Here is a 24,809-nt window from a genome sequence, read left to right as displayed (position 1 = left end):
TTCCAGGCCGCATGTCTGTTTGCTGCGTGTTCAGGAATTTGTATCTGTATATGTGGGCAGCCCCACATACAAGTCCGTGTGCGCACTTGGTCCAGACCTCCACGGGCATGCCCCTATGTTGTCAAGAGCTCGGGCAGGGCCTGGGGGCTGGAAGGGCGGTCCCTGGGCAGCGCTGGGCAGGGACTGCAGAAGGTGGTGGGGCCCTGGCTGGCTCTGGACCCCGGGTCCTTGTGTCCGGGGAGGCGGCCGCAGGGCGGGCCGCATGCGTCAGCCTTGAGCGGCCATCAATAGCGCGCGGTTAATTAATTTGATGGGAACAGCAGGGACCGCCGTTTGCATTTAGTGAAGTTCCAGGAACTTCCAACCTCATCTTCATAATTGGCCTCATAAATTGTAAGAAAGAGAGAGATCAGCAAAGCGGGAGGGAGGAGGGGCTGCCCGTCCGTCCTTATTTAATTTTATTGCTGAAATTCATCTTTTTAGCCTCCTCCAGAATCGGCTCTCCCTGCCGGATTTGCCTAATCATGATAAATTAATATTCATTTCCCCGCCTCTTACCCAGCTCCCGCGCTTGGCTGGAGTTGGGGAGGGTCTCCTTCCAGCCCCTTGGCCAGGCCTTGGCGGGAGCCCTGAAGGGGAGCTTGTGAGAAGAAAAGAAAGTGGAGCCTGGGGAGGACTGGAGGGGAGCCAGGGGGAAGAGGCAGCTCTGTTATGGGGTGTGTGTGTGTGTGTGTGTGTGTGTGTGTGTGTGTGTGTGGTGTGTGTGAGATATGACTGACTGGGGCTCCCAGATGAGGGGCCCCGAGGCCCCCTGCTGGTTCTTGGGCAGAAACAGCCCAGAGTGTCTAGGGTGTGAGGCTCAAGTACCCCTGCCCAGGGAGGGTGAGGCGGGAGGGGCCGGAAAAGTCTTCAAAGGCCCTTTTGGAGACCCAGAGGCCCAGACTAGGGGCAGACAGGATGGATTCGGGAGATGGAATTTGGAGGCTAGTTCCAGCTGAGAAGGCAGGGGGAAGAGGGTTGGCTGCCCCCACCTGACCTGGTCTTTGCCCCACAGTCCTGCTGACGAGGCGCAGGCCACCTTCCCCTGGACAGACTCCAATGGGGACCCGGCCTCCTCTATGGGGCCTCGCAGGTGCCATGGGCTCTGGCCAGCAGAAGTGGCGCCTCTGCAGCCTAGGCCAGCTGGGTGGCTGACCTTCTGACACTGCGTACCCTGGCTAGGCCACGTGATTGCCCCAACTACTGCTCTTCCTTGGTGAGGCCCTTTCCCAAGGCCCGCAGCAAGGTTGCTGGGTGGATACTGAGGGCTGTTCTTCTCAGTGGGGCCCCACCATCCAAAGGGGCAGAATTCTCCATCTTCTTGACTCACAAGGAGTATGTGAAACTGGGAGGGATTTAGACTGTATCTTTGCCCTATTGTACAGATGAGGAAACTGATCTCTGAGAGGTGGGAGGTGACTGGCCGAGCTAGGGTCTCACAGAAGTCAGGGGGTGGGACTAGGAGAGAGGGATGATTTCACACCCCCCAAGACTGGGATGGGCAGGATTCGAAGGAAGACCCTCAGGGACCTTTATCCCCTCTGTCTTGAGTGTGGCCGGAGTCTTCAGTTATGATGAGGTATTATTCCCGTGGTTATGTCACCTTGTAGGACAAAAGGGAGATGATCTGGGTGGGCCGAGTCTAACCCCATGAGCCCTTTAAAAGCAGAGTTTTCTCTGGCTAGTAGCAAAGGGACAGTGAGATTTGAAGCATGGGGAGGACTCAATACACGTTTGTTGGCTCCGAAGACGGAGGAGGCTGCGTTCGAGGACCAGGGAGAGTCCGGGGGCAGCTGGGAGTGGCCTCCAGCTAACAGCCAGCAAGGAAATGGGGACCTTAGTCCTACAACCACAAGGAACCGAATTCTGCCAACAGTGAGAAAGAGCAAAGAAACTGACCTTTCCCACAGCTTCCAGGTGAGAACTCGGCCCAGCCAACACCTCGATTTCAGCCTTGTGGGACTGTAAGCAGAGAACCCAGCTGAGACCTCCCGCACTTCCAGCCTAAAGAACTGACAGAATTAATGGATTTTGGTTTTAGGGGCTAAATTTGTGATGATTCGTTACGCAGCAATAGAAAACTAATACAGAGACTTAAGGGAAGGGTGTCTTAGGCTTCTATGATGGCAAGGAGGGAGATGAAGAAGTCTGGGGCTCTATCCTCATGCCATTTCCCTTCCCCCATATTCCCACCAGGCCAACAATTGACTGGAGCTGCTCCCCAGCTGCCAAAGTCCTCAGTGCTCCCTATTGTTTTACCTGGGACCCAACTCTTACAAGCACTGAAATCTGTAACTTCTGCCAGGTGAAGCTTGGACCCCTGAGTTACGAGGAGCAGGGATTCACCTCGCACAGGAAAGGTTCCTTGACAGGAGGAAGTTCTATGGAATGGGGTCAGGCAGAGCCTTCTAGGATATAGGTAGAGGCGGACTGAATAATTCAGTATACTTGCAAGCCAGAGATCCCCTCCCTATTTCCAAACCAGAGTTTTAAAATATATTTATACATGGAGACTGGATGGGTCCTAGAAGAAGATATTTTTGATTCCTACTGGAAGGCACTAGCTCCTCTGTAGGTTGGAGACCAGTTGCTATTTTCCAAGCTCGGCAAGTCTTCAGTGAGGAGACCTAGGTTAGGTGTACCATATTTCTGGTTTATTTCAGCAAGATTTTAGCAGTGTTTACTGATTAAGCCTGGCCAGTCCACCTCTAACCTAGGCCTGCATTTGGATTATATCCTGCAACCTTCCCAACAGCCCCACGGGTTGTGGCATTACCCTCATTTTACAGATGAGGAAAGTGAGGTCCAGAGAGGTGCATTCACTTGAGCTAAGTCACACAGCACGTGAAGAAACAGAGCTGGGTTTCAGCTTTGGTCTCTGTGACCCAGAAAGCCCAGTTGGTTTCCCTGGCTCCTCAATAGCCAGATCTCATTGGGTTTTGTTTCTAGCCTCTCCCTCTCTCCTTCTCCCATGTATCTAAAACAAAGAGGCCTAAGTTGTTAGTCTGTGGAGGGTTCCTAAGGACAGAGTCCCTGGCCCTGAAACGTGGGGTTTTGAATCAGCAAACGCCCACTTGCCCTGAGATGGGAGTCCCTGACCTCTAACCTCCCTTAGGGAATTAGTGGCGTGGGGACACAGACTCTAAGCTCCAACCCCGATGGAAGCAGGGGTCCTGGCTCTGGAGCTCATACATATCCCTGTACATGCCTGACAGATGGCCCCCACTTATGTCCCTGCATACCCCGACCCCTCTCGGTCAGCCCCACACATGCCTGATTTCATCTCACATGGGCTCCACACAGGGACTGATGGGTGCCCAGCCTGGCCTGAGACCCTACCTCCCCCCAGCTCCAGAGTTGCCCTGACAAATCTTCTCTCTTCACTGTGACCTTGGACTCAGTGATGCATGGGAGCACTTTGACAGGGGGCTCTAGTTAGGCCACTCTACCTACCTGCAAGGCCACATGCCCACTGGAAAGGAATCACCCCCTGGCCTGTCGCTCTTCCCCCTAAGCAGCCTCATGGGGAAAGAGCCCAGGACCCTCAGTGTCTGACCCCAGGAGAGAGGACTCTAGAGGCCATGCCCTTCTTGTCCCTGACAGAGAACCGTCCTGGAACTCTGGGCAGCTCCAGCTTCTCACCTCAGGGGCCAAGGACTGCAGTCCCCACCTCAGAGATTCTGAGAGCCAAGGTTCCCCCCCCACACACTTAAGGGCCTCCATGACCCTCCCCCACCCAAGTGCCTATGGAAGCTGCAGGACCAAGTGAAGGAGCCGGGCTCAGGAAACGCCCTAGAGAAGTCCTACTTGCTGCCCAGTCTGTAGTATCCAACCATGTGGCTTCACAGTCCCTACTGTGAAGTACAGACTCAGACCACAGATGCCCCCCACCGCCCCCCCGGAGACTGGCAAGAGGCAAGAGGAAAGCTCTCTTCTCCATGCTTCAAGCTCTATTTTTCGGGACCTCATTCCCTCCACCCCACAGGAACAGAAAGTCAGGCTTCTCTGGGATCTGGGATGGGAGCGGCTGTTCTGACGCAGGGTGATGGCGAGACGGAGGAATGCTCCAGGGGTCATCTTCAAGGACAGGGGCGTCGTCGCAAATGGGTATCCTGCTGGCGGGCCTTAGGGTGGGCTGGGTGGCCGCAGCCAGGTGTACAGGGCCCGGACGGGATAGAGATTTGAGGCCGAAGGGCGCGCTTCCCGAAATGCACCAGCAGAGGGCACGCGAGGACCAACGAAGAGGACCCGCGAAGAAGGCCCGCAGTGTGCGAAGGCCGGGCTGGGGGTGTGGCAGAGAGGGCTCCAGGTACTGGGAGGAACCGCCCAGCGGAGCTTCTCCGGGGTCGGGAAAGCTGGGGGAGGAGGAGGATAGGGCTGGAAGGGTCCAGAATGCGCTGCCGTTACGCAGCCCCTCGCTCCTTCTCCGGAGGCAGCCACTGGGGATGTGGCCTAACGCCCCTCCTTGGGTGGGTAGACCCTCCCCATCACCTAGCAAGGTCCTGGACTGGTGACCTAGATGCTGATTAGGGTGGGACCCTTTCCCCAGACTCACCTCTGGTCCGGATTCTGTGCCTTAGGTTCCCCCTGGGTGAGTTCTGGCCTTTCTCCTGGAAGCTCTAAACTGGGAGATCAGGTGGGGTGAGATGACTCAGTAAGAGAGTACCAGTTAGACCAGTACCTCCCCGCTCCCTCCCATCCCCCCTTCCCTCCCCAACCTTGTACTCTAAGCTTGGGGGAAAACAAGAGAAAGATGGGGAGAGGAGAAAAGAGTGAGTTATGAAGGAAGAGGTGGCGCTGGAGAAGCAAATGGAAGGGAAGGTGGAGTGGGAGGGTGGTAGTGGCGAGGGTGGGTAGGAAGAGGGGCCTAGCCCCTCAGCGGAAGCCCTCCCAGGGCTTAGGCAATCTGTGACTCTCCAGGCGGTGCTGGGGGCTGAGCTCTCCCCTGCATCCCAGGAACCATCACTCTGCCTGGAGCCCCGCTCCAGCCGCCAAGATTTATAGCTGGGCCAGGCCCAGCGACCTTGGATGGATAACTAATGACGGGTCAATAACGCTACAGAAAAAGTGAACTGGTAAGGGAGGAGGGACAAAGCCCATTAGCCGGCATTTTCTTTCTAATCCTGGTGCCTTTCACTGCAGTCTCCTTGCTGGGGGTTTTTCCCTGAAGGCCTCTTGATGTGTCTGAAAGGTGATGGTTAACACAGCTAAAATAGGAGAGGAGGAGGAGGAACTGCAGAGACCCCAAGTGGGTCCCATGACAGTGAGGGAGAAAGGTGCCTCGGTCCTGGAAACCCTTCCCACTCCTCGCATTCTGTAGACAGGAGAAAGTTACGTGTTGGGGAGCCAAAGTTAGCAGGTCAGTTCCTGTCTGGCAGAAGGCAGGGCACCCTGGGAGAGAAATAGGGAGGAACCTTGGTGCCCCCTCATCCCTTCCACCTAGGTCCCTCCCCTGGCCAATATCTTTGGAGGTGTCCTCTGTCTCCCCTCACTCCAAGTTACCCAAAGTCAGAGTATTTACTTTAGTCTGGGGGCACCTAATATTTGACCCATGTCCCTGCTTGCCCGTAGTCTGGGGAGGCAGAGAGGGGCCTGAGTCTCAACTCCTAGGTCATCTGGTTCCTACTGATAGTGGACCAAAGCCTTTTCCTCCCAGTCTGGCGACTCCCTTCCCCCTCTTTGAGGTCACTGGGTCACCCTCTGAGTCCCCAGTCTATTTTTGACACCCCAGGAACCCCAGAGTTGAGAGGAAAGAAGCAACTTTCTCAATACCTGACCTCTAGATTAGATCTTCCCTAAAAACCTCTGTGGGCATCCAGGTGCCTGGATAAGTGCTTTTCCACCTTATAGTCTCATTTTGTGGATGAAAAAGTTGAAGCTCAGAGGCATAGTCAGCAGAGAGAGGAGCTGAGACTTGAATTCAGCTCCCCTGGGTCCAAATCATATCCTCTTCTTACCCTGTCACCCCAGGGTTCTGGGCTCCTCCCCAATCAGCTCATCCTGAACTCCTGTCCTGCTTTGTCAGCAAAGGAGACACCCAATGTGGGGACCACTGAGGCAAGGGCGTTCTTCTGCTAGAGTAGACAGGGTAACAGAGCAACCCTGGAGAAAGTATAGGGCAGTGGCAATAGGATAGGAGAACATATTTGGCTTGCATGTACCCCTTAAGTTGGGGGACTGGATGCCCAGAGTGTGTACATGTGTGGACTTGTGTGCTCATTCATTCACACTATCGCTTATTCCTTCGATAAACGGGTCTTGAGTGGCAACCATGTGCCATGCCCTGGGGAGCTTATATTCTAGCAAAGGGAGTACATAGAATAGATCTCTGATGTGTGGTAGTGAATAGACTCTTCCCAGCTCCAGCATCCTGGCCCTAATCTCACCCCCTGCCCTTTACCTGGACTCTTGACCCCTTAGACTCCTTGGCCCCAAACACTCCCTCTTATAGGTTCCCAATTTCATACCCCCCCCCCTTTTTTTAAACAGAATTCAGTTCCTTTTGAGAATTTATTCTTCCTTTAGCCACCTCCTCCAGGAAGACTTTTCTGATTTTTCTGTTGGAAATCTCACATTACAACTAGGTACTTGGGTCAAAGCACAAATTATCTTCTGCCTTCACTCATAGCCATTTGTCTGCTCCTTCTAGTATACTTAAAATTCTGGAAGACAGGGATGGTGTCATATTTATAACTGTAATTCCACAGTACCTGGCTGACACATAGGGGCTCAGTAAATATTTGTTGACACAGCTGTGGGTATATGTGTGTGTGGGGGGGGCGGGTGTGTTTGGAAGCCCTGAATCGTGTGTGCAGAGGTATGTAGGGCTGTGTCCACAAACAAGCATTTCTTCTTATGTGTACACATACTTCCATATCCACACATGTACAGGAATGTTGGGAGCACACATGTGCACAGACATAAGGGCTGTTTCTGTAGCGATGTGTACTAATCACAGGTGCATGGGTATGCAAGCTCTGTGTGAATGGATTTATGTTGGTGGGTGTGTACCTAGATCTGGGTGGCAGATGTATGTCCATGCATGGCACAAAAACACATGTGCGTGGGCCCGAGAGGTGGGGGGTTGTGCCTGGACAGGAGCTGCAGGTGCACCGTGCAAGGACACAGGCGGCTGGTGTGTGTACCGGCCATGTGTGTGCACAGCTGCGTGTCCTGGCCGCAGGCAGGCCTGCCGCCCAGTGCGACCAGAGCTCCCGCTGAGCTCACCGCTTTGTTCCTCCGCCGCGGGCGGCCGCGTGGGCTCCTGGCTCCTGGGCCTGGGCGTCTGGGCCCGGCCGTGATTGGCGGGCCGGGTGGGCAGCTCGGCTCCCTCCAGGGCGGGCGGAGCCGGATCGGCTCCCGTTACCGGCGCAGGGGGTAGGGGTGGTGGTGGGGGGCGCTAGGCCATCCATCTTCTGTTATTACAGCGTAATGGGGCTGCTCGGGCGCCCGCCCATTTGTCATCGGCCTCGTTCGCTGATAACGGGCATTTGTCATCACTTTCCTCTGCGCCAATGTCATCAGCGCCGCTGACAGCCGGGGCGGGGGGTGGGGGGGGGAGTGTCGTGTGCATGAGCACAGGCGCGCACACACATGCGCGTGGGCCTGGTGGACACAAGCTCTTGCACATACAAATAGGCACACAGAACCCGAGGGGGCACACGGAACCTGGAGGGGCGCAAGCCCCTATGTGTGGATCAAAGCTCCCCGGAGACGGATGCACATGCAGACACACACTCAGAACAGCCTCATCTGTCAAGTAGCTATTCCCAGCTGGAGATCCTCTTCCCCAGTCGAGGAGACGTGTGCTGGGGGAGGGGCTGGTTCGTGGTTAATGGCAGCTTGAGTGCAGGTGGCCCTCTGCCAGCTCCCTGTGTGCACACGTGTGACATCAGCCACCAACATTTACTGAGCCGCTTGCAGGCTCTACAGGCTTGTGTGTTCTATCGGCAGAGTGTGACAGTGCAGGGACAGCCACATGGCCTCTCAGACGCAAGGACTTTGGGCAAGTCTGCAGGGCTGGGTGGTGGGATGGTGGGTGGTGGGGTGATGGTGGCGGTCCCCGTGATGTCTTCCTCCCAACCCTCCAGAGGCAGTGTAGCTTGGGAGTCACCCTTCCGCTCCTGGCCATACTCAGGCTCTGAGCCTAGGCTGATGTGCTGCGAGAGACTCAGGAAAGACTCCAGAAAGAACTTCCTGTCTGGACCAGGTACTAAGCAGTTTGGGGTAGGCATGACACTGGTAGCCAAGAGGGGGAGCTCGGAAGGGAGAGATCTCTTGCCCATATCCTAGCTTTCTGGACTGACTCAGGTACCAGCCCAACTGGGGCCTGGAAGATGTGTTCCTGGTGCTGCCTTCTGGCATATTCCCTTCAGGATGGTGTTGGGGACTCCACTAGCCCTCATCAGGGAGGGAGATGTCTCCTTTCCCAGTCATTCTGGTCCCTTGCTGTCTGGCACGTATTAGGTGCTCAATAAGTTAACTGCTGAATGAATAAATGATTGAAGATAGGGTGTGTGGAGGTGGGGAGTTTCCCTGGTCCTCCCTGAGTGGCCACCAGCCACTAATGGCCCAGATCTCATCTCTTGCCCACCCCCAACTCCTTTCCTCACTCCTTTGTAGCCCCCCAAATTCCCCTTCTTCCCCGGCTTCTCCCTCCTGGGCTGAGGGGGAGGGGGTAGGGGCAAGTTCCCCTGGCAGAGCAGGGCTTGCTTGTTCCTTGTAAATGAAGACCATAATTAACATTAAATTAAGGTAATACAAATGAAGGCAACATAGAGGCTGACAAGATGAGCGTTTGGGGAGGCAGTGGGGAGAAGTGATTCATATTTTTAATTTACTGTACGGATGGGCCGTGTGGCTGGGGAGCAGGCTGCTCGCATGGAGGGGGTGTCGCCCCGCGATGTTTGCTGGGCTCTGAGCAAGCACACAATGACTATTAAACTCAACTGTCCATATAATGGGACAGATTCGACATGACGCCCACCGGAGCACCAGGAGCCTGGCTGGCCAGGCTGTAAATCCTGCCCACGGCGCCAGTCTGTCCACCTGCCGACCTAGCCTGGCTTGGCCCAGGCCTGGGGTCTGGTGAGCACAATCCCCAAGGGGCCTGAGAGGGGCCTTTGACCTGGACAATCATGGGGGCCAAGAGGGTGCAGGCTCCTGGCCCTGCCTGAGCTCAGGGTTGAGTGGGGGCCACTGGCAGGTCACATCTTGATCATGCTGGGGGGCAGGTCAAGGCCCTGGTAATGCCCTCTAAGCACAGGACCTTGGTGTCAGGGTGAGGCTGGAGCTCTGTGGCCCCACACATGGTCTGATCCAGCAAATGAAGACAGTAGTGTCCACTTCCAAAGAGGGGAGCTAACTGCTGTCTGCACGATCACCATCAGCACTTCTACCAAGCACCTAGTGTGCAGTGACCCCCCCCCCCCACTTCTGACTCCTCACAACCATCCTACAACGAAGAGACAATCCCCATTTTACACATGTGTTAACTGAAGCTGAGAGACAGGGAGTAACTTGGTCACAGAGGGTGCAGGGAAGTGTCCACTGTCCCATCCGATGCCTCCAAACCCCAGAGCCAGGGGCCACCCCTTGATCTTGTAAGCTGTCCACAGAATGAAGGCCAGCATCCCAAGCAGCCCTCACCCACCAGAACCTGAAGCCTTAGACACAGAGCTCTCTGGGGACTTGGGTGTGGCACATCCTTCCCCACCCCCTCCAGCCAGGAGAAAGGTGCCCACAAATCCCAGGCCCACAGGGAGGGATCCCTGCTTCCTCACTCTGCAAACAGAGCCTAAAGATGCTCGTCCCTGGGATGAGAGACACAAGTGTAATTTAGGTTTTGATATTATGAAAGTCTCGCTGCTCTAAAACAGCAGGGCACTCGGTGCCTCATTAATAAAGGATAAACTCGGAGTCTATTTACAAGGCGCTTTTTGGGGTTATTTACTCTCCAATATACATATGTAATGTTGCGCATACTTACCGCTACGTATGGCTCATCTTTCTAGCCTGGGCCCTGGAGTTACCCTGGGGAGGAGGGTGGTCCCTACAGGGTGGAGAGGATCACTGGGGAAGAGGGACTGCGCAGGGAGCCACCCCTGGGAGTAGGGAAGATGACAAGGCCCCATGGAGGGAGGGAAGTCATGGAATTTTAGAGCTGGAAGGTAGAAGGGGCAGATGGTGGTCTCCACTTGTCTTCCTTCCCCCTCCTCCCTTCCTGAGGCTCAGTACCCTTAAAGATATGGTAGGCTAGGCTCCCCTGCTGGGCCCACAGGCTCTCCCTCCCAGCAACCCCCCCCGCCCCGCCACATGAGGACAGGGCACGGTGGCCTCTCCCACCAGGGCTCCTACTCGGACTAGGTTCTGACCACACTGGGGAAGAACCCCTGTAGTCGTGAAAGGTGGTCAGCCAGTTCCCATCAGCAAGCATGTCCTGTGCAACTGCTGTGCCCCTTACCTTACACCAGCCTGATCACAGCCCTGCTGCCCCCCGCACTGTGCCCAACAGTGCCTGCAGTGGGCAAGGCCTTCCTCAAACTGAGATGGAGTCCACCTCCTAGCTCCCGGTGCCATGAGCCAGCCATAGTAGAGGCAGGTTCTCTGCAGAGGCTCAGCTGCCACCTTTCCCTGCAGCTGCCCCCACCTTAGCCTGGACGCCACTGCATGTGCAGCGGCGGAGTGAATCTGCAGTCATCTTATGAAACAGGGCACTGCTTTCATCTCCATTTTATAAATGAGTAGACTGAGACATAGGTTAGGGAACTCACCCAACATCATATAGCCAGTAAATGCCAGGCTGGAATTTTAACCCAGATTAGGGTTTTTATTCCTCAGGAGGCCTCCTCAAGGGTCCACTGCCCATCCTGGCCCCTCTGCAAAGCCTGGGCTCCAACCACCCCATGGCATATAATGAGGCACTCTAAGCCCTGCCCTCCCAGAACACATCTCTGCTGACCGATGTTCATTCCCGTAGTCAATGAGCACCCACCACGTGCAGACTTGGGCCTGGACCTATATCGCCTGAGTTAGTGTAAGCTCATGGCAGTGGAGGCCTTGGTTGGAGACCCTGGTTAAGGCACAGGAGAGCCTGGAGATAGGACTGCCCACCCATATACCCCACAGCTTAGAGTTGCGCTTGTCAGCCCTGTGAATGAAGAATGTGTGGCCCAGGGCCCGGCCTGGGGGTGGTGATGGGCAACATAGCACCACCCCATCCCCAACGTGGCCAGTTTGGACCAAGGAGATATCTGGTGGCCTTGCCTTTTTGTAGGGAGCCCTGGGTGGAGGAATCAGGGTCTCTCCAACCAGTCCTTTGGGAGTCCCCAGGGGTCTAAAAGCACGTAATCACTACTGGGGCGGAGCTCATGGCTGCTCTGGGCCTCAGTGAGATAACGGCAGGTTCTCATATTCTTCCCAGTCCCAGAGTTGGGGGAGAGCTGACCTGGAGGGTGCTGGACAGAGGGAGGATGGCAAGCAGGAGGATCTGATCCATCATTGTTGGTGAACAATGAGCCGTCACCACCCTAATTAAAGATGTAATTACAGCAAATACATTCCAGGCTGAGAATGAATGATGGATGGCAGGAAAGCACCTTGTAGCCCACAACCAGGACATGCTGCCCCCCAAAGCTCTCTACTCCAAGCTGGGGAACCGTCCTCTCAGCAGCGGTCCCCAGCCGGGTACAGGATGTCCTGGTGCCTCTGGACAGACAGGCAGAGACTGAGGCTGGGGCTGAAGGGCCAGGCAAGAGCCAGGGCCTGGGGTCTTGCTGGAGGACTGAGGGTGGAAGGAGGCCAAGAGGCAGCATGAGGGGGACTGGGCTGGTTTGCAGCAGGCCGGGGAGCAGGGCCAGTGAAGAGTGGGTATCTCTGTGAGAGTATCACCAGAGCACAAAATTGCATTTCAGGGCATACCAGCTTAGGGGGAACTGGGGCCCTGCAAAGGCCAGAAGGACCCATGGCCACTGACCCTTGGCCTTTGAGGGTGAATGCAGAGGGCAAGCCAAGGAGACTCAGCTTGTACAGGGTAACTCCAGTGGGGGATCTGGTGGTCCATACTGGCTTTTGGGTCTGGCCCAGGTTCAGGGACTGGGGTGGGGGTACTATCCTGAGGCCTGATTTATCCTTATCTGGGGTCAGGGTAGTGGGCAGGGGATTGGCCACAGGAAGAGAAGAGAGGGGGACTCCTCCCAGTGACCTCCCAGAGACCTGAGGAGCTGCTACTCCTCCCTTCAGGAAGAAAGGCCTCCAACTAACCCCTCCATACTCCTTACCCCTGTCCAGGGCCACTTCACAGACCCACCTCAGAAGCTGTGGGCACTGGCCGTCCGGGAGGCCTGAGCTCAGGACATCTTCCTCCGTTTGGGATCTGAGCAGGCATCTGGATTCCAAGAACTATGTGTCCTGGGCCCCCACCTTCACTTACCCTCAGGGAATGGGAAACACTGAGAAAAGGGTCAGGTCACTCTGAGGCCAGCCTGAGCTGTGACTATCCTAGGACCAAGGCATGAAGGCCTGCTTGGATGGGAGCTCGATGGCCCTAGCCTCCTGGCTCCGTCTGCTGTGGTGGCCCCTGGCCAGGGTCCCTCAGGGTGCGTGGGCTGACCCCAGGGGAGAGAGAGCTGGGGGCGGGGAGGGTGGGGAGCCCAGGCAGGCAGGCAGAGGGGAGGGAGGGAAGGCCACTGACAGCAGAACAAATGCTTGTAATTTTATAACCAATCTCAGCGTGTCCGTGGGGGGCCGTTTGCGCCTCCACTCAGGACCAATCAGCCTGACAGAGCTATGAGTCTGCCTGAGTGAATGTGAGCAGCTTCCCCCGCCAACACCACTTACTGCAATCTCATTACCCGCCCAGCCCAAGACTGGCCAGAGCTGAGGGGAGGCAGGGAAGGGGGATCCAGCCCACGCTGGAGCGGAGCCAGGCCAGGGCCAGGGTTGGGCCTGGGGCCAGGAGGGCAGATGGGCGGTCTTGCAAGTCCAGGGGCCCTGGGGGAAGAGGATGGGAGGCGGGCTCCGGAAAATGTTTACTGAGAACGCGCTGGTGGCTGAGCATGGAGGGTACAGACAGGGCACAGACCCCTGCCCTCACGGGGCTTGCAGTCCGCGGGCAGCGGATGGAGAGGACTAGAGGGACGGGCCCTGGGGAAGGTGGAGATGGGAGAGGTGTCCTGAGGGTGAGGAGGGGCAGAGCCCTAGAACAGAGCTGGCACTGGGCATGGGGCAGGGAGGTGGACATAAGACAACTGAGAGAGAAGGAACCAGAGGAACCTCAGAAGTGCATGCAGAGCCCCAGCGGAGAGGTACAGGGCATGGGAGAGAAACGCCCCTCTGGGAAGATAGGAGGGCGGCCAGGAGAAGCCGGCTGGGCAGTGGTGGATATTAAAAGACGGTCTTGCTGGATATCTGGCTCTGGGGATGGCTATGTGCCCATTAGTCTCTCTAATTGTCAAAAATCTAATTTAGTGTCTGAAGCCCGGGCCGGCCTCGGGTTAAATGGAGGGAGGCAGGCTAGCCATAAATCCGCCCTCCCAGTCGGGGCTGGTGTTAATTCTACAGTTAAGTGAGGGGGTGAGGAGGGCAGCAGGATGGGACAGGGAGGTTTCGGGAGAGGGGCTAAATCTGACCCTGCGTGCCAGCCTCCTGTACTAAGTCAGAGCCAGGCCCTCCTCTCTTGCTGGAGGAGGGGGACTCGCCTGGGCTCATGTGGAGCCCCATGCAGGGAAAGGGCCTCCATGTGTGATGAGCTCAGGGTCCTCTCAGGGTCTTTTGTGGCTGGGATTGTAACCCATCAGCCCCTTCTCGAGGGCCCACTCTGGGTCTCTGTGGGCTCAGCTCCTCTAAAGTGATTGGTAGGAAGGTTATATATACTTCCTAGTAACATAGTGAGCCTTTGGTGAGGAAGGGGCCATGGGGATTCACAGCATGTGATCAAGTGACTGGTCATCCTGTTTACCGAAGAACAGCCTCAGGGATGGGCACCTGTGGGCCATTCCTCAGTGGGGAAAACAAACACAAACCCTTGGGTGGCCCAGCCTCTCCTTCACTGGGTCACTCCAAACAAGGTGCATGGACAGACTGGAAGCTGGACTGGGGCAGCCCCTGGGGCCTCCTGGGTCCTTAGGCAGGGGAGGGCTCTCCACCTGGGCTTGGTAATGACCTCACTCCCCTCAGAGCTGCTAATTGAAAGCAAGGGGTGTGGCAGGCGCAGCAGGAAACGTTGGGGGACTGAGAGGGCTCCCTGAGAGGCTCTGCTTCCATGGGGGGGAGGAAAACAATTTCTCCTGGCTTCAGCTCCACCTCACCAGGCACCCACCCGGCCTCTCCTGCTGCTAACGAAGTGCCTTTAATTAGCAGCCTAATAAAATGCTCTTAATTGGCAAGAGCCAATCAGGAAGAAGAGAGGTCTCTTCCCTTAGTCATTGCCATGGTTGTGCAGCTCTAGGTTTCAAGGGGAGAGGGATTCCAGGCCAGCCTTGTTTTAGGACACAGTGAGTTCAGGGCTGACTCTTCCAAGGGCATGCCCTACCTGTCAGCTCTCCTGACACTGGCTTGAAGGTGGGACCCAGAAAACCCAGGCCCAGCCTCTGCTCAATTCTGGGCTCGGGAGGCTAGCTGGTGAGTGACAACTGAGTAGGTGTCAGTGGCTTGGGTGGTCTTTGCTGACTCCTCCCTCCCTGTCCTTAGTTGTTAGGGAGGAGACTCTGGTGTGGTCTCAGGCAATGCTAGGAGACCTCCTTTCTTGCAGCTGGGATTCCCCACCTGCAAAATGCTAGGTGTGCCTGAACATCTGATGTGCCTTCAGTCCTAGCAGGGTAGTTTTGCACTGCGGCCCTGACATCTAACAGTCTGAGAGCTCCCACAACCACAGTGTCAGTCCAGGTAGGACAGGCACTGGACCACAGGTGACAGATCCAAGGAGTCTGGTCAAGCAGGGAGGAGCACCACCACTGAAAGCCCATAGATGGAAAACAAGAGGGAGTGGAAGGGGTCTGTCAATGCTGATAACCTTGTACCCATCTTCCAAGGTTTGGTTTAAGGAGGGAAGGGGGTGGGTTTACCTCGAGTAGCAGTGTTTTCCCTCAGGTGGTCAACGCACCCTTTTGTTAAAAAAAAAAACCACACAAAAAAAAACCCCTAATAATTTTATTTTTAACTAATCTCTACACCCAACATGAGGCTCCATCTTAAAACCCCGAGATCAAGAGCTGCAAGCTCTACCTACTGAGCCAGCCAGGTGCCCAGCTCCCTTAATTTTTGTAGCTTGGTGGAGTTTCTCTGGAAATTGTTCCTAAATATGAGCTCACCTTTCCAGAAACTGATCAAATGGGATGCAGAGGTAACCCATCTTCTCAGTCACTGAGGAGGCAGAGGAAAATCGAGGTTCTGGGGCCCGGCTGGGTTGTGCCAGGCTGAGGCTATTTTGACCAGTTCCCAAATTAGACATCATTTTGGCTTTGATTTAATTCAACATGCAACATTGTCTGCCAGGGGCCCCACATTTTTCCACACCATTTGGCCCTGACTTCTCTAAATGTTGTTTTCTCACGTCAGATTATCTTAGAAGGTTCACTCCCTCAATTTATATATAGAGATTCGTTGTCCTCTTGATGTTGGGGCAAAGAGACAAGACACTTAGAAAACTCTTTAATCTTATATTTGTAATTTGTTACTTTTTTCTGAACAGTTAAAAAAAAAAAACCAGAACACACTATTTTACCATGATCCTAGGTTGTGAACATATTGGTACCTTGACTACACATCACGATAACATAACCACAAAAGTCAAAGCAGTCAGTACTAGAGTCTAGAGAACAGAGGGCTGAGCCAACTAAAAGCTCTCAGGAAAGCTCACACTCGTTGCCAGGCCTGCCCTATAGCTGGAGTCCAGCGAACATCCCTCACAACAGTCTGGGTGGGCTTGGGCAAACACTGATTTGGGAAAGTGTTCGTTACCTTGGTACCCAAAGGTCTCACCCTCCTTTGTTGGTCTTTTCCCTCAGTGTCCAAGAAGAGAAAGGGATAGAGGGGAAGGGACACTTTAAAATGCCATTTTCCACACTGATCCTTAAATACACACATAGCTAACCATGAGCTAAGAGCTGGGTGGGCTGGAGAACACGTTTTAGAGGTCATCTGCCTCCAGGAAATTTTAGATCACAGGTACTCAACTTCCAACAGAAGAGGTTTCCAGATATCAATGCATTAAGTTCCACCGGAAATCAGGCACCCATAATTGTGCTCTTTTGGTTTCTCTCCTCAGTTCCAAGTATTATGAAGTCACAAATGAACTACAGATAAAAACAGCAGAAGCAAAACTCAGCTTTATTACCCTAAGAGATGGCTATCTTTCTGGCACTGATTATGTTGAGCCAATGGTAAAGTAAGGGGTTCTGGTCTTTCAGTGATCAACTGTATGAAACCCAGGGAGATGAACTTAGCCTGCAGGCTTTGGGTGTGCTGGTTACAAGTAAGAGTTATTCTAGAAGGGAAAAGAGGAAGGCAAGGAGAAGCAAGGGCACCTTTTCATGTTCTCCAGCTCTTGGAAAAATCTGTTCAGCTCATCCAAACAGGGAAGATCAGAAATGTGGATTAAAGTTGTGTGGTAAACCTGATCAGCAGTGTGTGTGATGGTCACAGGTGGTGGGTATCTAAGCATCACTTTTTATACTAGGAAGTACCTTTGGATTCCTCCAGAATTAAGCCTGCAGCCTAGGCTTTCATGCCTGCACTATTCTGGGTTGGACTGCTCACATGTCAGCCAGGAAGGTATTATCATCTAAAATAAATGGAAGATGCCAAGAAGGTCAACAGTACCAAGGTATCTAATCTACTTCTAGGAAAGAAAATAACCACCTTAATTATTTCCAATATCCCCCCTGCCCTACCCCAAGCCCTTGGTTTCCAGATACAATCAAATGCTAAGTAAGGAGTAGACCAACCACAGCTGTTCCGACCAATGGTACCAGGAGATGGCAGAGGAGAAGAGTGCATATTTTCTTCTCTTCAGCTTATGACTTTACAAAAGAAAAATAAAAAGGCTTCTTCTTACTCAAGCAGAAAACAGAATGATTTAGGGGTCCCAGGGTTTGTTTTTTTTTTTTTCCCAGTTCAGAAACAAGTTATGAGGGCCAGACTTTATTACTTGTCAAAAGAGTTCCAGAGAGTCCGGTCTCTGAAGTTTCTGGTGAAGAGTCGCCAGAAAAAATTTGCCAAGGGACAAGTGTAAAAGGCCTCCATTCATAATTCATGTCCACTTTCAAACTGCCCATAAGAAAGGAAAAGGATGTTCTCAGCAGTGAAAATACACACACACGTGCAGCAAGGCATGCTGGTTTTGTCCGAGCAGCCCCGGCGTGACTGGAGAGCTCCCGTGTGCCCAGAGAGCTCCCGGGTGCAGGCGCATGCACACGCTCGCTATGTGTCCGCCTTTGAAGGGGCTTCCTCCCATCTTTAAGAAACATCTCTTTCAGGCCCACACAGGAATTCTAGTGAGAAGAGACTCATCTACAATGGAGACATGCCATTTCAGAGCCAAGAGACTCCTTCAGCTCCTTTTCTACCATTCCTTTCAATGTATTGAGACTTTCTTTGTTTCTCTTTTCTTTTTAAAAAGGTCAAACTTTACATTTATTCTAGCCCAGTTGGGGATTAGCGATAATCAATTCCCACTGAAATCATGCAGAGATGGTAAGTGGGGTTTACCTTCTCTGGAAATGAACTTCTACTTACCTGATTATTTCTTCTACAATGAACTGGTAAATGACCCCCAGAGCTGAGAAATGTGACTGACTCAGTTTTTCAGACCACTTAACTTCATTCCCATTTCCATCAGCAGCAAAGGACAACTTGGAGAACATGCTCGATGGAGCTAACGGCTCCAGACTGTGGGGTCCACCCTTGATCTCGTTTATGATGTACTGGACAGGCTTCAAAACAATCTTAGAAATAATCTACCCTCAACTGAACCTAGATGGGAGAGCAAAACCCCGGGCACCAATGAATATTCAACAGCTCCCACTTTTAAATAGCAGCATATAACAGAAGGGCTAGTAAAGTTATGGCTATTGGACAACATTTTCAAACAGCTTGAAATCCATGCCTCTTTAATGCCTGACCTGTATGTTACTCAGGGCGGACAGCCCTCTGCCTCACCTGTAGCAAAGTCCTTCACCAATCAAAAAGCCAAAAATAGTCAATCAACACAATAGACAAGGAACTCTGAGGACAGCTAAATAGAAAACATTTCTCTGTAGCATCTGGGTGGTTGGGAAGGGAGTTATACTCAGGAAGTATTTCCTAGGCAATGACATATCACACTGCAAAATATTTTCTGAATGTAATCTGGAACCAAAAGCTTAAAAGCACTCCTAAAGCTGGAAAGGAAAAACGCATATGCACAACTTGCCTCTCAATACATAGTAACAACATTCAGTCAAATCCGAAGGGAAAGGTGAAGATGGCTTTCTCTCCCTCTCCCCCTTGCTGAACTAAAAGGTGGCCTGGCTTTGGGGTCATCAGCAATTGGCTTCCATTCTGATGTTTTTACAGCAGCTGATTAAAAGCAGGCTTTTCTTTTACTCAACTGCTTTGCTTAGGAACGGAAACAGCAGGCCTGACCGACTGCTCAGCTTCCGAGGGAAGCTGGAGACTGCAGTGTGGCTCTGGACCTGTGATGGGTGCGCCCAAGCCACACGAGAGGGCTGGTGCAGCATCGAGTCTCTCCCGGGAAACAAGATGGCACAGCCCATGCCGTTAGTATTCCCTGCGCTCCCGAGCTGGGGAGGCACACGCGTGCACCCTGCCCGACGCTCATACAGCTGCCTTTTGAGTGGCCAGGGTGGCCTGGCCCTTGCTGAGGTCCACTTGTTTATGTTGCTTGCCAACTTCCAGAGAAATTTTATTGGCTGGGGAGAGTGGAGAGTTAAATAAGGCCAGAGGAGAAAGAAAAGGAACGAGAAGGCAGTTTCTGCCCCATTAGTAAACCCTGTGTGCCAAACTTCACCCTGATCCTCTTTCTGGCAGCTTTGTCCTTTTGTAAATACCGGGTTTGGGAAAAGCAGGAGGAAGGTTCTGCAAGTGCAAGGTTGAGGTGATTAGCTTGCTTTCTGAGAGATGATATTTACTGTTCTAAATGAGAGAGAAATCCACTTTTATCTCTGACCACCTCTTCAGCTACTCTGATCGTGGTCTTGGCAAAGACACAGGAGCTGGGTGCCCACAGACCCTGATGAGCAAGTCAGAGATGTGAACTATTATGCAGAATGCACCCAAGACTGGCTCTGGCCATTTCAAATCTTTCTTGAGGCTGAGCCTTACCAGTGATTTAAGATGAAGTACAATGCTTTTTATTACACATCTAATTGTTAATGAGAGGAAATGCAATCAGCAACTCCTTTCCACACTCTACATGGAATCGAGGAGACTGCTGAGTCCAGAAAAGATGTGGCCATTGATGGAGCCCAGGCAATTTCTGCCCCTGCCCCCACCTTTTTGGGAGGGGGGTGTTGTTAGAAGGATAGAGAGAAGAGTTGCAAATATGATGAGAGTACCTTCTAAGAATCCACTGCTGCCACACAGGGTCACTTGCAGCAAAAGCCTGGGTTTGAAATTTTGACTGGACAGCATTTAACTCCTCTGAGTGTGGCCATTTTCTCGCTGATTTGCCTCATGTTAACTGAGAACCTCTCTTCATATGCTTTCTTGGCAGGTGCAGCAGAGAAACAGGTTGAAGGAGAGTGGGAGGAAGGGCAGGAGGGACAGAAACAGAGAGAGATGAAAGGCAAGAGGCCCAGATCTTCCAGTTGTGTATTGTTTTTCTTGCTTTTTCGCCCCAAAGGCCATGCGACAGCTGTCTTCTCCTAAGCACAGTTGGGCTTGGCTGGTCCTGCCAGGTGCTGGGTGTTCCTGGAGTTCACAGGGAGAAACTGGGTGCTGTCTGGCTTGAAGTTGTACCCCCTGCCCCCTAGAAGTTGGGTCTCACAGAAGGCTATATAGGGAAACTAGTTCTTCTGCTTAACGGCAAAGCAAGAGAGATTCTGGCAAAACACTAAATATATTTATAAGTCATCTTTGTCTGGAACCAAATGAGGAAAAACAGGTGCAGAGAGGAGAGGAGGGGAGGTGAGGTGAGGTTTAAAAGTTCCAATCATTCACAAAAGATAAAAGACATCTTCTGATAGCAGCATGGAAGCAGTCAGCTGTGCTGAGCAGACCATCCTGGGCCGACTGCAGACCAACTGTGTCCCAACAGGAGTCTCAGAGCCCCACCCCTCGGCTAGTCCGGGGAAGAGGGTAGTAGTTTGATTGTTACTGTTGTTGCTCATCCTGGTATTGGCAGATATGTTAAATACCGCAACTTTAATGAGTCCTGTGTGAAAACAGAGCACAGAGTCATTAGTCCCTTTCCCTACATTTCTCACTTGCTCTAAGAGGAGAAGAAGTTTAGCTGTCAATTGGGAGAAAGGCTCAGAGGTCCTTCCTAACACCTGCTCCCTGCCCACACCAAGCAGGGGCTTCTGTCAAGGGCTGCGGTGCCTGCCTGGGGACACAGTGGGGCTCACGGACATGCTCAGGGCCGCAGCGCCCGTGCAGAGTGACTCTGGTATCTTGAGATTAGGAGTCACTCTGATGGGTTGCCAAGATCTCACCTGCTTTCTGTAATGGTGGAGCAGGTGAGGCTAGCTCTGAGGTGCTGGTCCTCAGTGGCCAGAAGCACAGTTGTGCCACCAGAAGTGGGGCAGCTGGATGAAGCTGTCTGGCCACTTGGCAGAGGGCCCTGGCAGAGTGGACGAGGGGAAAATCTGAGTGTTGGAAGTGTGCACCAGACACACTCCTCAGAACGTCAAGGACGGATGTATAGGTGGTGGCTGTAATGTGGCCTGGAGATAAAGACAGAAGTTAGGACTAGAGATACAAGTTTGAGGGTCACCTACGTTAAGACAAGAGCTGAAGCCTCAGGAAGACAAAAAGCACCCCAAAAAGGAAGCTTTGATAAGGAAAAAAGGTTTGAGATACACTCTGAGGGAAGGTTTTTGTTTCAGGGGTGAAGAGGAGAAAGGAGACACAAACAGAGAGCCAGGAAAAATATTAAATATGGCGAAATGCCATAATAATCTCATCTGGCAAAGGAGGGTATAGGTACATGATGATTACAGTATTACTAACAATGACCACTTTTTACTGAGGGCTTATTCTGTGCTAGGCTCTAAGAATTCTGACATAACAATGTGACATTTCAATGCAATCCTCACAACAGCTCTGTGAGGTAGGGACTGCAACCCATCTTACTAAGACGGAACATGAGGCTCTGGAAGTTGGTTGCCCAGGGACACATATCTAGGATTCTCACCTGAGCCTGCCTGTGTGACCCGGCTGAGGGACAGGAAGCAGTGTGTTCTCTGTGAGAACAGTGAGCGCTGAAGTGAGTCCAGCAGGGCATGGACCACCCCCTTTAGAACCACTGCAGAAAGACGTGCAGAAAAGTGTACTAAATCTGTAACCTCTGCCACAGAACTAAGGCAAGTCTGGGAAATAAGAAACCATAACGACAGCAACATTCCCCACTAGTGCAGTTTTCCCAACCCAGTGATGACCTACTTAACGGATTTGAACTACTTGACACTGGGTGTGATCTGAATATATTATCACAGAGATAAAGATGAAATGTAGGATGTTCTCCTGCCTCAGAGGGAGGTTGGAGACTTAAGTGGGCGAATACAAGGAGTTGTCACCAACTCCAGAGTGACTTTCAAGGTCTTTTTTGGAGGGGGTTGGGTGGGGATAAGGATAAAAGGATTATGTTTTATAATCCAATGACACTGACAAGGCAGAGCTGTGAGAAGTCATCTAAGAGATGTCACCAAAAATTTTTCTACCTACACATCATTTACTTGGTTTAAAGGCTCTCTGTTACAGGAACTGGTTTGATCCGCGAACTACAAAGTCATGGGCCTTACAGCTTACTGTAGCTTTGAAACTGATTCAACTCTCATTTTATTTTCTTAACAATCCTATTAGATAACTGGGGCAGAAAGGATTCATTCTACTACATAAGGATCATCTAAATCTAGATCAAGAATCATCTAGAACTGAGGCTAGCTACCTTGATGAAAGACAGTGTCCAATGTGCAGCCCCAGCCCTGTCTCAAGCTGTTACTTCACCTGCTTTACAGGAATTGGAGATAAAGGGTGCGAGAAGGTTCCATGAGCTAGCAATAGACAATATTCCATCTCCTACCCACAGTGCTATGTACACAATTTTTTTTCATACCTGGGCAAATATGAGGTCACTGTATGATTATTTATCTGGAGATATAGGTGTATGTTCGAGAAGGGGAGCGGGGGGGTTCAGCTTGGGCAGCTGGATCATTTAGGAAGTCCCAGATGAGGATTGTGTCATCATGTGAACTACTGACAATCTGGAATTCATCAAACTGGAGTCGGAAAACTCTTCCAGAATGCTCCTAAAGCAGCAGAAACAAAAACTTTTGAACTACTCAAAATCAAAAGGACACAGATTCAGCAACATGTCAAAGAAGTCTATGGAAAGACTATGTATGTGAATGACGATAATCTCTAACATTTAGCTGTTTCAAGAACACAGAGAAAAAGCAATCTGGATTACGGGCAAAATGGAAAAAGTCAAAACACTGGGCAGTTGACTTTGTACAATCAAAGTTACGTTCACTAGAGCTGAGCCATGACAAAGAGTATGCTGGTTTCTTACTGCTAACTCTCCTTGGTTTAGGCTGAATGAGAACATTCCTCAGTACTTCCCTGGCCTTACCTTCTTTCTGTATCTGTTGGATTCCTTTAAAATCAGAGGCCAAGACTGATGACCAGTAATACGAAGTGTGCTGCTAAATGTTTATCAACGAATTCTCCCCAATTTGTAAATGCATGCATACATTTTTATGGCGAAAAAACTGCTACAGTGGCTAATCTCAAACTATCCATGTAAGACCAACCAACTTGCAAAACTCATGAAAATTTGAGAACTGTCTTTCATAAGCAAGGTTCAAGCCTGCTCTAGTGCACACTGGCATTAACTACCATCTCGTTCAAGATGTAGAGTATTTCCAGCATCCTGAAAATTGCTCTCATGCTCCTTACTTCTCAAGTTTACCTTCACCCCAATGCTTTCAGCATCAATTCATTTTTTTCTGATCCTGAATTTCATATAAATACACTCATATAGCATTTATTCTTTTGTGCCTGGTTTCTCTTACTCAACAGTGCAAGATACCTCTTTGTTACTGCGTGTAATGTTCTTTTGTAAAATTATTGGTTGCCATTCCATTAAATGAAAACACATTTAATCTTTTCTCCTGTGGTGGACATATGGGTTGACTGTAGTTTTGGCTATTTAGTGAATCTGCTATGAACATTTATCTTCATGTTTTTTGAAGGATATATGCTCTCATTTCACCTAGTAGTGCTGTGGGGCCACAGATGGAGCAGGTATATGTTTAGCTTAAGTACGAACAGGGAAACAGTTTTTTTTTTCAGTTTTAAGAAAGTTGTGCCAATTGATACTCTCACCAGCAATGTATCAGAGTTCCAGTTGCTCCACATCTTTACCAACCAACTGATACTATCAATCTTTTTAATTTTAAACATTTTGGTATGTTACTGGAGTTTCAATTTGCATTTTTCTGTATGAAGTTGAGGAAGTACCTCCTCTATTCTAGCTTGTTGAAGAGTTTTTATCATAAATGGGCACTGGATTTTGCCAAATGCCTTTTCTGCATGTACTGATATAACAATGTGATTTTTCTTCTTTAGCTTTTTGATAAGATGGATTATACAGTTGAATTTTTGAATATTAAACCAGTTCTGCATACCTGGAATAAATACCACTTGGGTCATGGTGTATGCACATATATACACTAAACATCACTGGATTCACTTTGCTAATATTTTGATGAGGATTTTCTTAAAGAGTTACTTCATTTTCCTGGCATATTGCTACCTTTTAATTAAGTATAGGTATTTTCTTTACTGTGAAATCACTAAATATAAGGATCGTGACAAGACTACACTTAGATTTTAAGTGTTTAAAATATTACCAAAAAATCCTGCCTAATAAACTTTTATTAGTTATACAATTGTGTTTGCCTATTACCTTATTTTAAAAAATATTTTAATTTGCATTGGTAAAAACCACATAAAATTTACCATTTTATCTATTGTTAATGTTGTATAGTTCAGTATTGTTAAGTACATTCCCACTGCTATACAATCCATCTCTAGAACATTTCATCTTGCAAAACTGAAACTCTATACCCATTTAACAGCAACTCCCTATTTCTCTCGTCCCCAACCCCTGGCAACCACCATTCTACTTTCTGGATTTGACCACTGTAGACTTTACTTACTTCTAAGTAGAATATTAAGGTACTTGTCTTTTGTGACTCATCTGTTTCACTTAAAATAATGTCTTCAAGTATTATCCATGTTGGAGTATGTAACAGTATTTCCCTTCTTAAGGCTGAATAATATTCTATTGTACATATATTCCAATTCATTCATCTGCTGATGAACACTTGGGTTGCTTCCACCTCTTGGCTACTGTGAATAATACTGACATGAATATGGGAGTGGAAATATTACTTTGAGATCCTGCTTTCAATTCTTTGGGATATACACTCAGAATTGAGGGTGCTGGATCATAGCATAACTCTACCTTTAATATTTTGAGAAACCCCATACTGCTTTCCATAGAGTTGTAGCATTTTACATTCTTTACAAGAAGTAAATGAGCTCAG

General features: G+C 50.9%; 1 protein-coding gene across 8 annotated transcripts in view; it reads right to left on the bottom strand.

The window, feature by feature from the left end:
* Positions 1-15,681: 15,681 nt before the first annotated feature.
* The window catches only part of BTRC (beta-transducin repeat containing E3 ubiquitin protein ligase), a 184,720-nt gene continuing 175,592 nt past the window's right edge, over positions 15,682-24,809 (bottom strand). For all 8 annotated transcript variants that reach the window (XM_047702067.1, XM_047702061.1, XM_047702062.1 and 5 more), the window contains 2 exons: positions 22,313-22,505; positions 15,682-20,410 (listed from right to left, as the gene is read on the bottom strand). In XM_047702067.1, the coding sequence (XP_047558023.1) occupies positions 22,344-22,505 (162 nt within the window). In that variant the 3' untranslated portion in view covers positions 15,682-20,410; positions 22,313-22,343. The remainder of the gene's footprint in view (positions 20,411-22,312; positions 22,506-24,809) is intronic.

The sequence above is a fragment of the Lutra lutra genome, chromosome 14 (genome assembly GCF_902655055.1).
Source record: "Lutra lutra chromosome 14, mLutLut1.2, whole genome shotgun sequence".
Lineage (NCBI taxonomy): Eukaryota > Metazoa > Chordata > Mammalia > Carnivora > Mustelidae > Lutra > Lutra lutra.
The sequence above is the reverse complement of the archived record's forward strand: the minus strand, read 5'-3'. Positions and strand labels throughout refer to the sequence as shown.